The 12,859-nt window shown below is 40.7% G+C and overlaps 3 protein-coding genes across 3 annotated transcripts; 1 reads left to right on the top strand and 2 right to left on the bottom strand.

Moving 5' to 3' along the window:
- Window positions 1–5,517: 5,517 nt before the first annotated feature.
- Window positions 5,518–9,974, bottom strand: stas (Transmembrane protein stas). Its single transcript, XM_017174703.3, has 4 exons — window positions 9,571–9,974; window positions 9,133–9,436; window positions 7,832–7,960; window positions 5,518–6,593 (listed from the first exon to the last, which is right to left on the bottom strand). Exons 1-4 carry the CDS (start codon window positions 9,590–9,592, stop codon window positions 6,077–6,079), a joined length of 972 nt encoding a protein of 323 aa, XP_017030192.1. The 5' UTR covers window positions 9,593–9,974; the 3' UTR covers window positions 5,518–6,076.
- A 291-nt stretch (window positions 9,975–10,265) lies between these two features.
- LOC108080093 (uncharacterized) lies at window positions 10,266–11,482 on the bottom strand. The gene is made up of 2 exons (XM_017174701.3): window positions 11,315–11,482; window positions 10,266–11,257 (listed from the first exon to the last, which is right to left on the bottom strand). The coding sequence occupies exons 1-2, from the start codon at window positions 11,395–11,397 to the stop codon at window positions 10,336–10,338; spliced, it is 1,005 nt and encodes a 334-aa protein (XP_017030190.1). The 5' UTR covers window positions 11,398–11,482; the 3' UTR covers window positions 10,266–10,335.
- Window positions 11,483–11,696: 214 nt separating this feature from the next.
- Window positions 11,697–12,849, top strand: ND-24 (NADH dehydrogenase ubiquinone). The gene is made up of 3 exons (XM_017174704.3): window positions 11,697–11,861; window positions 11,986–12,504; window positions 12,571–12,849. The coding sequence occupies exons 1-3, from the start codon at window positions 11,823–11,825 to the stop codon at window positions 12,739–12,741; spliced, it is 729 nt and encodes a 242-aa protein (XP_017030193.1). The 5' UTR covers window positions 11,697–11,822; the 3' UTR covers window positions 12,742–12,849.
- The last annotated feature ends 10 nt before the right edge of the window (window positions 12,850–12,859 follow it).

Below are 12,859 nucleotides of genomic sequence, written 5' to 3'. Positions count from 1 at the left end.
TTTGGCAGATTAGTTAAGCAGGGGATTAACACTAAGAAAAACATGAAAAAGTGGAAATTAGAATAATGATAATATAAGTAAACCATTTAAAAGCCAAGGGAATAACATAATTTGTTTAATTTTTAGAAATGTACAAAAACCGAGAGGAAAAGTCAAGTCAAGAAAAATCATATCGAAATGGTATACATAAAATATATAAATATATGTATTAAATTTAACATTTCAATATCGATATTTTTATATAATATCAGAAAAATTGAATATTTAATTAATGTGTCCCTTTTTTAGATTAAATCGATGCTATATTTTAAGCAGAATATCGATTTATAACTCATTAAAATATCGACTTATATATCGAATTTCTTGTAATAAATCGATATCATATCAACATATTAATATTGTCTTTTATCTTAACGACGAATTCACATTTAAACAAGGTAATTGGGCTCAAAGAATTAAACCTAGTTCAACTTCAGTACATGTCTCCTCTGATAAAACTAGTGATCTCAATGCAGTTATTGTTCTTCGAAGAAAACGCTTTGGCGATTGAAGTTCAACACTTAATGGCATGTAGTATATAGACGATGATGGGTCAGTACCAGCAGAAGCAATAAAAGCAACAAGAATCTGGCCGAAAGGCAATTTAGCCATTCAGTTTTTTGCTACATCTTCTTCATTTCTTTTATTTTTTTTTTTTTGCTTTTTTTTCTGTTGTCTGAGCCAAGAGGGAGACGCATTGATTTAAATTGGCCATTTCATTGCTTCATTATTTGCCGGGCGAATCTCAGAGATACTCAAGTTGATTGTTTGTTTTGTAACTTGAATGCACAGTAACCAAAAATTGAGGAAATTGGTCGAAACTATCACAACTATATCTGGGAAATATGTAAATCCTTAAAAACATCTCTAAGTTGTTTATTTCAAAGTGAAATTTTGACTAATCCTTAATTTGTATATATATGTTGTGTCCTTGTTGGTAAGTCATCTTAGTTTTCTTCTCTGTGTGCAATGCCTGGTCTAGGCCTTATTGTTGTTGCAGGCTCTATGGCTCTCTCATTTATTTATTTCTGTATAAACACTGACTCTGGTTTTGGTTTTGGCTCATTTTATTTATCAGTTCTTTACTCTGGATTTGGATTATTTTGTAGACCAGGACTTGTTGAAGATTTGTGGAATTCCGTTTGGAGTTGGGAGCCCATGAAGTTGCCATTGACAGGTTAACCTTTGGCCAGAACCCAGTTAACCTGATTACTCAGGCAGGACGCACCAAATTGAGTATAATTTCTATTTTTTGTCGAGACCAGCCACGCGCTTTCGTATGCCAATTTTTCCATTTCCATTCAGGTCGCCTCTTTTCCTTTTTTGTAAATTATGCAAATCGAGCAACATAAAAGCGCAGACCAAGTGCAAGAACTTGGGGCCGCAAAGAGCATACATACATACATCCATAGGATCTGCAGGTCAAAGACTGCCCCATTTTCCCCTCAGGATTCCAGGGACCACTCGTCTCAAGTTTGTCTACAAATGTGGATTTACTTAATCAAGTATTTATGTTGGCCTACAAAAGTTAAAATTATGTGGTGCCCATAGAGTGGCCGTCGCCTGTCGCTAGTCCCCTGTCCACGCGTCCCTTCCCAAAAGGCAAATAAAAAAGGCAGTCGGTACAAGATGCTTTCATTTGTTGTGGCTGTGGAAATACCCTGCAAATGCAGCATATAATTTATTAACACCTTTAAGCTAAGCTTTCAATATTTTTTAAATATATATATATACATCGATCAATGGATATATTTTTAAAGCCATTTCAAGCTCTCGATATTTTTAATAATGTAAGCGTCGACTTAAAATCGATAGACGTTTCGATATGTTTGCCAACTCTAAGCTTAAATTGTACTTTTCTTTATTGATATAATTTATCTCCCTCAAAAATATTCCTTCACTTTTTAAAACCGAATTAAATCTGAGAAAAAAACTATTTAATTCTATGTTAATAGATTTTAAATCGATTTAAATCGAATTTAGCATATCTAAATGCATCGAAAATATAGATGGGTATCATAAAATCCACCAACAGGGGAAAATATGTTCTTCGCTTGGCGTCGGCGGCGACGGCGGCGGCTCAACCGAAAACTCTCAAGGACGACGGCCAAAGAAATTGAAAACTTTTTTAATACCCTTGGCTGTCGTCGTCGTCGTCCTGGCTGCAGTAGCAGTCAAAGGAAGGCATCGACGGAGCAAATGTGTCAGGATTCGAATTAGAATTAGAAACGGTGCAAAGGGGATAGTCGGCTGCCAATCCCCCCAGGGCAATTTTTCTTAGAACCAGAACCAGGACCATTTGCTTAACAGTTTCTGTTTGACTTTACAATTAGTTGCCCCGCTCGGGGGTGTCTTGGTAAGTCCTTTGTTTCTGCAAGGCTTTCGATTTGTTCAGTCGGACGAAAAGATGCAATAACAGATGGGATAGCCTTGGTTCAGGCTATAATGTGGAACATGAATATAAGAATTAATGTTGATTACTAAAAAGACTTTTAAAACGAAATGCAATTAATATAAATAATAAAATATCAAACGAAAGCGATAAGAGTAATTAGTAAGGATGATCTAAACCTTTAATAAAATCTTAGAAATTCCTAGACAGAATTATAGAACTGCAACGGAGTGTACTACAAGGCTATCCCTTCTTCTATTGTTCTATTGAATAATTGAAGCTTTTCAATCCTATTTAATTAAGCAGCCAGAAGCTCGTCGCCGGCCACAAAGATGCGTAGATGGATGGACAGGTTTTTTTCCTTTTTTTTTTGTTTTGTTTGGGCGCGTGTTTTTCAGATTTCGGATTTCGGACTACGGGATCCTTTGGTCTGCTGGCCACAGACAAGGGCAATAAAGCCCAGCTGCGTGAGGGGGAGACCTTGGACCAGGTCCAGAGTCAGTCCATGGCTGCACCGATAAGAACACCAACTAAAGTGAATTGAATTTGGATTAAATCGAACGCATGTGCGTGGGCTTACTCTCTGTGTGTTTGTGTGTGCAAAACCAGTGATAAGCACTCGATGAACAATGAAATTTCATTTTCTAGGAACAAAGAACCAGAAGCCGGCACCAGGCAGAAGCTCGAGAAGGTACAGGTCCTAGACTAGGACTTGGACTGAAACGAGGACCATAACCTGGAACATTTTGCCACTCGTCCGAGGGCAATTAAAAAATAATACACTGCTGTGACTCTTTGTTGGCCCTGGTCACGTCAGCCACCCGTTCACATCAATGCCAAGGCTGGGCTCAATCATCGGCCAAGTCCAGATCCGCTTTCAAGCTCCTGACCCACTATGGCACAGTGGGTTGAAATAGGAAATTGCCTTAGAAAAAGCGCCCTAAAACTAGGAAACATTTTCTTATTTCTAGGGTGTTTTTTTTAGGGCAATATTTTTAAAATATTAAAAAAAATTTAGAAGTAAATTTACATTACATTTAAAATATAGTTTTAATGAATCTAAGGCAACAATTACATTTTTCAAGGTAAAAAAAATATGTGTCAAGACATCTTGCATATAATTCCCAACTCGTTTTAGCATTCCTGTAATATTGTGAAGGTTTCCGATGTGGGATACCATGTGGCTTAAAATAATAATAATAATAGTAAATTATTATATAAATATTATTATATAATATACTAAATAAAGTATATTTTAAAATTTCTAATTAAATAAAAATCCCCCAAATTTCCCACTGTGCAATCTTCTAGCCAAAAAATTGGCAAAGGCACGTTCGCTAGTGATGCAAACAAGTGTGTCCCTCCCACTCCACTTCCATGATTGATTTGCATAATTGGCAGACTGGGCGACAAAGTGGATTAGAGTCGCCCTGCCCAGCAGCACACACTCCACATTTACAATTTGCCCTTTTTGTATTGCAAAGAAAAAAATCCCCCGATTGAGCAGACGAAATTAAGGCGAAAATAATTAACAATTTCAATCCCAGTCAGACAGCAGAGGCGTTTGAAAAAAAAAGAAGTGAATATAAATGGCCATCAAATCGCATATTTATGTTGAATTAAACATTAAACAAAGAAAGAATTTTATCTATAAAGCCCATGCTTCTTGCTGCTTCTTAGTGAAGTCCTTGGTATGAGTATCCTGTGAATTTATTTAATAATTTTCAAAAATTAAGTATTAATGCCCATATGAGCCGCATGGAATGTACATAAATTGCTGTAAATTTTCAACTACATTTTCTGCACTCTGAGAGATGATGGCCTGAAAATGTGGTAAGCTGTGCAATGAAGTGCATAATTTACAAACGATTACGATTCCCTTTACCCCTCCGCACTTTGCCTTTTTCATTTGCATTTGTCTGGGAATTAAGTGATCAGAGTTTGGTTGCCTGAAACAGACACGGCCACTGGCAACTTCAAGTCTGTACATATCTGTCTCCTACTTAAGCCCAATAAAGATGTGCATATTTTTTAGCCAATTACCAAAAGGCCTTAACGCTGACGTTGTGGCGTACGCCTGTGTGATGAGGGAACGCATGATGGGCCAAATTATGATGTCGTTAATAGAATTTCTATGCTCTGGCATGGCTATGGCTATGTACATACATACAGTTTAAACTCTTTGATGACAGCGTTTCAAAATACAACAGACATCAAATTTTTAAGATTACAACAAACTCTTTCTTTTGAAAGACATAGACACCTGTGGCATCAACAGACCCAAAAGAATCTTAAAAGAAACTCCTTTAAAGCATACGTATTTAAAATATTAAAGGCAGAAAAATCGCCCCAGAGCGCCTTGACGGCACTTAATCCTTTTTAAAAAAGTTTGCCCAACTAATTGAGCAAACAAATCAAATGGCGGCCAAAACCGCATTAGGCCAACAAAAACAAAGGGCCAAAGAAAGCGCCAACGATGGGCTAACAATAACAGGGACTAATTAAAACAATAACAAAGAATCGGCGACGAGGGACAGAAAGTTTGAAAATGGCTAAGAGGGGAAGGGTTGGTTACGAAGGCGCAGGAAGCTAAGCCCCTGAGCTTTGACATCAAGCAGTTTTGAATTTCAAAGGAGCGCCAAGAGTTCGATGAGCTTAAGCGAAAAGCTGTTTCTTTAAAACATTTTAAAAAAGCCGTTTAAAAAAATCTACTTAGTAAATTATAAAATTTAATCAAAGTTTTTCAGTGAACCTAAATCCATAACCTATGTATATATATATGTTTATATATTTAGTTATAAATATGTAGTTGAGGATTTATCTATACGTATATAAATAAATATGTTTATAAAGATTCATAAATACATATTTTTTAAAGAATTTTGCCAACTAATTTGATAGCTCTAGCTCTTATAGCTCCAAAGACAGTGCCAAATTGACTCGCCTGGTGATGCTGGCAGAGAATATTAATACTTGATTTGGGTTCTTACAGTATTCCTTGCATTATTTTGGCATAATATCCTTTAACCTAGTGGAATATTTAACAACCCCCAAGGCCCATTCCATAATAAAAATAAACAACGTGCTTGATTTTTCTTTTTAGTTGGCCATTTTTGAACATTTACTTGCGCACACACATACTTGTACATACATACCACATTTAATATATGCATAGGCATAGTAATATTCAATGGATTTATTTCTGCTAATTTGATTTACTTATATGAGAACTTTTCTAGTAAATACTGCAATAGCACTAAACAAAAATTCACTAACTTAAAAACAATTGATGGAAATATATGATGCAAAAGTTTATCGTAAGAATATTTTGTTTTTGTTTTGTTTGTTTTCTTTTTCGACAAAATTAATCATGTAATAATAATAATAATAATTATAATAATAATAATAGTAAAAGAAACACAGACATTTGTAGTACACCTAAACATAGTGGATCGAGACCCGAAGTGCTTTCCAAGTTTTTCTCTGCTTTGTTATGTGTATAAATTACAATTAATGATTTTTGTCGGGTTTGTTTTGGTTTCAGTTTGGGGGAATAGCATATAGCATACATATATCGGATTGAGGACTCTCCGGTTCTTAAGTTTCCAGGTTCTAGTTGACAGTTTCCAGTTCCCAGACGCCAGCTTACGCCTCCTTCTCCTGCTTGTGCTTAAACTTGTTTTTGAGGAGGCCGGGCAACAGGGAGGCACAGGCGCACACCATCAGGATACCCATCGAGGTCCAGGAGAATGCCTCGCTCGAGCTGGTCATCTTCTGAAGGGTCTTCCCCGCCTGGATGGCAATGACCGATGGCGGTGCGACACCGCAAAAGGTGCCCAAGGCGAAAATATGCAGCGGCACTCCAATCACCGGTGACGCCAGATTGATGAACCAGTTCGGTAGGATCGGCGTCATGCGCAGGAATAGCATATAGTTAAACAGACTGTCCCGGTACTCCTCCACATGCTTGGACCATTCGCTGGTCTTCTTTGGCCAAAAGTGCCGGATCAGGCGACGTCCCACCAGATTGGAAAGTGTGTAGCATAGGGTGGCGCCCAGCGCCGAGCAGAAACAGATCAGGAACAGGGCAATAGGGAATTTGTACAGGAATCCAAGCAGAATCGACAAGAACAGCGATCCGGGAATGGCGAATGTTTGCAGGCTATAAATGGATTTCAATTAGGTCAAGGCAACCAGTCGCAGGCGGTTTGATCTGAATAGTGGCTGAAAACTTGTGTACACTTAGCACTGGCTAGAAGCCAACACAAAATAGTTCCCTTTCTCTTTCGACAAACCAATTTCCCTTACGAATGATCACTGTGCTTCGGATTAGCAAAAGATTTGACGGTCAGTTGGACGCGTGCTCGGGCACGGGCTGTGTTCAGCTATTAATAGACGCGAAGACCTGACAATGGCACCCCCATCGCAACGAGTATCTCAGAGATTCCCCAGAAGAATCGAATCATCTGGCATCGGACCACGTATTGTGCAGATGCCCGATAACGGCATACGCCCTCTCCTCCCTCTTGCAAAACACACAAACAAATAATAATTGCGAGATAGTAAAGAAATACAAACAAAAATAGTACTTATTTACTTTGAATTTTGTTGTTCGCCTTGGCTGGGGGGGGGGGCTAAAAACGCAATTGAATTAGCGGAAAAAAAGAGTACAAAACAAACTCAAGACGACAACAAAATTATGTCCAGCTCAGCTGATTTCTTTGACGAAAACAGCAACAAACACAAAGAATGCGTCACACGAGTGTCCAAAGTCGATTTAAGAGGGAGCGAGAGCAATGGGGCATGCATTAGGCTGGACCCATTACATTATCAATTCAACATATTTCAATTTATGTTTGATCGTTTCCTAAAATTATTTTATATTACCTCCAGTAAAATTTAAATTTGATTAGCTTATCAATTTACAATGGACAATAAAAATTAATAAAAGCTATAGTGCGACAGGTCCACCCTAAGAGTGCACGTCGAACGCAAAGCTAATGAGTGCGTGTGGGAGAGAGGGTATTCAGAGTGTGAGTGCGAGCGGGAGAGCGACTGCAATATCACCTGAGCTGCGCGCACGTTCTGTGGGTGCCCGTGCCCCACTTCCTGGTGCCATCTCGCTCGCACCCGCAGGCGGTGTACGGAACTACCCACGTAATTAATATGCACACTACGGCGATCGGCGGTGATCATGCATTAATTAAGCCAAATACAAATGTACGGCCGGCCGTGAATAGTTTGTGCTGTCTGTCCGTTTGTCTGCCTTTTTTTGGGTAATCGGGTCAAGGTTAACGTCGAACAATAGAATTCTTATCTAATCGGTGGCCGATTCCTAGACTCTAGACTTTCGATTTTCGGTAGCTAATAGCTGTAGGTGTTTGCGTTGGTAAAGGATACAATACGTAGGCGACAACGACGCCGAACATCACTTCGAAGTAGTACATGTCCTTGTAGCGATCGAGGACTTTGGCAAGCATCTTAGCATCTTGGATATCACGCGGTATTTTCAAATGTTGTTTTTCCGACCTGCGGAGAGAATAAGAAGAGCAACAAGTCGGGGTGTAAACATTTTTGGCGTGATAATATGGGTGGCAAGTGGCGTGACTCGGCTTATATATGTGGCTGTGTGTGTGCTTGTCTGTAAACCCTCTCGCTAGCAGTGATGTTAATTTCGCCATTTTCCAGCTGTAACTAAGATTATGGAATCAAAATCTTAATGTTTTTTAAAAATATAAGCAATCTAAAGGGTTTTGCTTAACTTTAATATTTGAAAAACATTTTTTAGAATTTTCAGTTTTCATTTAAATGGTCAAGTATTCAAATTACCAAAAAAAAAAATAGCTTTTAAAAACTTTTTGATGATAATATTGAGACTTCTGCTATTTTTACTTCCACAATTTCACCCCATTGAGTTTGGGCATACACATTAGAGATAGTCAAAAGATAACCAATTTTATAGTGCCATAAAAGATATTGGTGTAATCATTATATCATTCAGTAACTATTGCAATTACCTTATAATATTTTACACACGCATATCTAGAAAACAGTAAACAAAAGAGTCGCAAAAGCAAAGACTAGCTGATAAGAACAATTTCACAACATCATCAATTAACAACGAAAATAATAATAATGAACATAAGTAAGGGGAGCTCAACCCCTTGATACTTCCAAATAAATCACAAGTTGCGATCGACAAACAAAAAAAAAAATGAAAGATTATGCGATGAGTTTGCGATTTTTGTGCCAATTCAAATTCAACAAATATGGAATTGATATTTTACAGAACATGTGTACATATGTTTTGAACTACCAAGAAATTGATAACGTTTTGCCAGGCACGTTGGCTGATTAGCTTTTTAACCAAAATACCAAGGTGCACGTGTGCTTATAACTAAGCGAAATAAATAAATCAAACCTTATTTTAATAGAAACCCAGAAACTACAGAAGAGGCGATCAGACAGGAATTGGTTATCTACATATATCTCAGCAGATTTCCATGCTGTGACAAATATTCCGGAGATTATTACTGTGATCTAGCTACTTTCAGCGGCATCTCTGCTCGCAAATCAAGCGAGACCTGCACACAGACACACACTGGCACACCCGCTTGACTTTTTTTTTACACCTCACAGGTGCACGAATGCGCTGGGGACACATCATCCGTGGAGACGGGGCTCTAATTGATCCAACTTACACATTCAGCTCGGGGAATATGGCGTAGACATAGCACATGGTGGCCAGGCTGGCTACGAAGATCGCCGCCACGATGACCAGGGACTTCTTGGTGGCCTTCTTTTCGTCCGGCGACATTGCCTGCTTTTGTGGCGTGGCCTGCTGCTGCTGGTGTTGGGTCTGATCCAGATCCTGCTGCTGCATTTGTTGCTGCTGCTGTTCCACCTGCTGACCCAGCGATTGGTCCTTCGATGGCTTGTGCCGGCCGTTCCGCAAATTCAGAGTGCTGCCAAGACCGTTCAGCTTAGGCATCTTATCGGAGTTGTCTGGAACAGCATGAAAAAGGTGGTTATTTCACAGATTAAACACTGCTTAAAGGTTAAACACAGTTGTTCCCTTCCATGCGTCTCTTCCTCTTTTCCAGCTGATAAGCCAAAGAAGAAACAAAGCCAAAACTCACCCACACTATTGCAGCAAGACATTGCGGTAAAACAGCTCACAAAACAGGAACAAAAAACAGCTTGGCTTTAATTTTACAAGCACAATATTTGACTCATTTAGCGTCTAAGCAATTTATCAATTGTTGTTATACGCCTCTGTGGTCGTGAGTGCGCCCGCGTGTGTGTGTATTTGCGCGCCAGCAATAATTGTTGTTGTTGTTTTCCTCTCTATCCGCGTGTGTCAGTGTGTGTGTATGTATTCACAATGATTTCAATCAATATTGTAAAAAAAATATATATATAAAAATTGCCAGACGAAATGTTTAGACAATACAGCCGTGTTTTTCTGGCCACTCAGTTTTTTCCTAGAACTAAGAATTTTGAGAAAACTTGTGAGACGCGCGCTCTCGCCGAAAAATAATAAATTTAACTATTTCATTTTGGAGACAGTGTGCACGCAGTCAGTCCTCTCGAAAATACCACACTCTAAAAAAAACACCTAAAAATGACTCGATTAATTTGAAGGAGTGAAACTTTGCTAGACATTTGTGGGTCAATTTGCTGTTGGATTTTTTTAAATCAAATTTTTTACTTTCATTTAAATTGTTAAATTAAAAATGCATGTACCAGCCTATATTTACAAAACCAATTTGTGTGTAAGGGTTTCTGTAATTGATTGCTATCGGTGCTATCGATAGCAAGAATAACAAATGCATTTCTTAAACATTAATTTATTGTTTTCGTGGTAAAAAAAAAGTAATGGGAACTCCATTTAGTCTTAGTGCTTAGGCATCCGCTGCCGTCTTATTCTTTAGTTGACGGTACAGTGAAATCATCTTGTTGCGCTCGTTTTCTAGCATGGACCGTGTGGCCGCCGGAAGATCCCTTCGCTTGCCCTTCATCTGCGCCTTGGTGGGCGCTTTGAAGGCCTCCTTGGATTTGGCTGCCACCTTTCGCCCACTGCCTTCATGCTGGTCTTGGTCCCCTTCCGTTGTGGCGGGATTCAGCATCGATTTCAGGAGGAGATTGGATTTGCGTCCCGGCCGTGGCACAGTCTCGTTCTTCGGCGCCTTTCTAGGCAGCGTCTTAAGCGATGGTGGCGCATGTACGATCTCACCAAATGCGAAAACGTCTCGTTTATATTCTGCGGGCGGGGCGCTTTTCTCGTTCTCGGAATCCACCTCGTCCTTGGCCTCCTTGAAGGCTCTCTTTATCAGCTCCCTGCTGGTTTTGGCATCCATTGTTGTCTTCTGGGGGGCATTATTTGCCTTTCTCCGACCATTTTTGCCCGCAGCTGTGCGACGTTCCTTTTGTTTCTGCTTGAGCAGTTCATCAATCTCATTTTTTGGCCTCTTCTGGACCGTAATCTCTCCGGTCTTGGGATTTCTAATCACATTTACGCCATATTTGGCCTCGTACTGGGCCTCGCGTACGGAGGCACTGGTGATGCGGTTAACGCGACGCAGATAATCCTCGTCCGTTTCGTTGGCAAACTGTTTGATATTTTTGACTTCTTTGGCAGAGATGGAGCCGCCGCTGGTCTTGGCCCCTAACGACGACTTGGGAATATCCTCCTTGCCTATGACCCCGAGTTTCACCTTCTTTCCGCTTTTGGTTGCATCGGCGAGCCGCTTGAACTGGCGGAACTTGAAGGACACCTGCTGCTCGTCCTTTCTCTCGGGCGGATTATTCGTTACTTTGGAGAGTCTGCAATGGAAATATGTTGGAGCGGGGTTTCTAGGAGATTATGGCATAAGATAATACTTCTTTTCCTTCTGCTCTATTTGCTTGAGGGGATCGCGAATGCCGTGGTGCTTGCGCACTGGGATTTTCCGTTTCCTGGCCATTATTTCTCCTACTTTCGATGCAAACTCGTGGTTTTATTTACAAATATTACGATAACGATAGGGTTTGACTATCGATTGTGAAATAGATAGTCGGGTGGATGATCTATCGATAGTGTAAGTCTAAAAAAATATTAATTTTAATCGATTTAAAATATAACAAAACTCTTACATTTCTTAATTTTTCCTGGCGTCTGATCGCAAGTCCGTTAGATTTTGCAAGTTGCATTCAGCGCGCTATCGATAGGTCAAGTCGATAGCTAGGCAAAACATACGATACCATACCAGTGTTGCGAAGCGCTCGCCTTAAATCAGCTGGAGGCGGTGCTTGTAAAAAAAAAAAAAAAAAAACTGACAGCAGGCCAGGAGATTTCACATAAGAGCAAATTAGCTTTTTCCCAGCCGCAGCTCCTTTCGGAATCGACAAAATGCTGACGAATTGTGCCACCAAGACACTGGCCGCAGTGGTAAGCGGAGTGTCCCTATTTTGTCCATTGAATGGGCTGGGGGAATGGCTACTGCCTTCCCGTTTGGTTATATAATTATGCCAGGGAAAACAATAACATTAACAGGATCTAAACGATATTGCAGCGCAGTGGAATCCGGGCAATCACCACCAGCGGCGTCCGGGCCAGTGACAATCTCTTCGTGCATCGCGACACCCCGGAGGATAACCCGAACATCCCGTTCGAGTTCACCGCAGAGAACAAGAAGCGCGTGGAGGCAATCCTCAGCATCTATCCGGAGGGCCACAAGCGGGGAGCGATGATCCCCCTGCTGGATCTGGCCCAGCGCCAATACGGCTGGCTACCGATCTCGGCCATGCACAAGGTGGCCGAGATTCTCGAGCTGCCCAATATGCGCGTCTACGAGGTGGCCACCTTCTACACGATGTTCATGCGCAAGCCCACCGGCAAATATCACATCCAGGTGTGCACCACCACGCCCTGCTGGCTGCGCGGTTCGGATGAGGTCCTGGAGACGTGCAAGAAGCAGCTGGGCATCGGTGTCGGTGATACCACCAAGGACAAGAAGTTTACCATTTCGGAAGTGGAATGCCTGGGTGCTTGCGTCAATGCGCCCATGGTGGCGGTCAACGATGATTATTATGTGAGTTCCCGAGGTGGTTCTATATCTTATATTTACTCAAATTTGTATATGTTTTTTCTATTCCAGGAAGATCTGACGGCCAAGGACATGCAGGACATTTTGAGGGACCTTAAAGCCGATAAGCCATCGCCGCCTGGTCCCCGCAATGGACGCTTTGCCAGCGAGCCAAAGGGTGAGCCCACATCCCTAAGCGAGGAGCCAAAGGGTCCCGGTTTCGGCCTGCAACCCGGCCTCTAGGGGATTAACACAGCCTGGGAGCATCTAGCCAATAACACCGTATCACTGATTGTCGAGCGAAAATGTTAAATAAAAGTTAAGCAACTCTAAGAGGGCCTTGATAACCGATTGCCTGTGT

Source organism: Drosophila kikkawai, chromosome X, assembly GCF_030179895.1.
Source record: "Drosophila kikkawai strain 14028-0561.14 chromosome X, DkikHiC1v2, whole genome shotgun sequence".
NCBI classification, from domain to species: Eukaryota; Metazoa; Arthropoda; class Insecta; order Diptera; family Drosophilidae; genus Drosophila; species Drosophila kikkawai.
Note: the sequence above shows the minus strand (reverse complement) of the source record. Positions and strands in the feature narration are given on the sequence as shown.

Coding starts and splice junctions, on each gene's coding strand:
- LOC108080093 (XM_017174701.3), bottom strand. CDS start 11,397: ATGGCCAGGAAACGGAAAATCCCAGTGCGCAAGCACCACGGCATTCGC. Junction 11,258..11,314: donor ATAGAGCAGAAGGAAAAGAA/GTATTATCTTAT, acceptor TTTCCATTGCAG/ACTCTCCAAAGTAACGAATA.
- ND-24 (XM_017174704.3), top strand. CDS start 11,823: ATGCTGACGAATTGTGCCACCAAGACACTGGCCGCAGTG. Junction 11,862..11,985: donor CCAAGACACTGGCCGCAGTG/GTAAGCGGAGTG, acceptor ACGATATTGCAG/CGCAGTGGAATCCGGGCAAT. Junction 12,505..12,570: donor CGGTCAACGATGATTATTAT/GTGAGTTCCCGA, acceptor TTTCTATTCCAG/GAAGATCTGACGGCCAAGGA.
- stas (XM_017174703.3), bottom strand. CDS start 9,592: ATGTCTTGCTGCAATAGTGTGG. Junction 9,437..9,570: donor GTCTTGCTGCAATAGTGTGG/GTGAGTTTTGGC, acceptor ATGCTGTTCCAG/ACAACTCCGATAAGATGCCT. Junction 6,594..7,831: donor GTCGTTGTCGCCTACGTATT/GTATCCTTTACC, acceptor ATCCATTTATAG/CCTGCAAACATTCGCCATTC.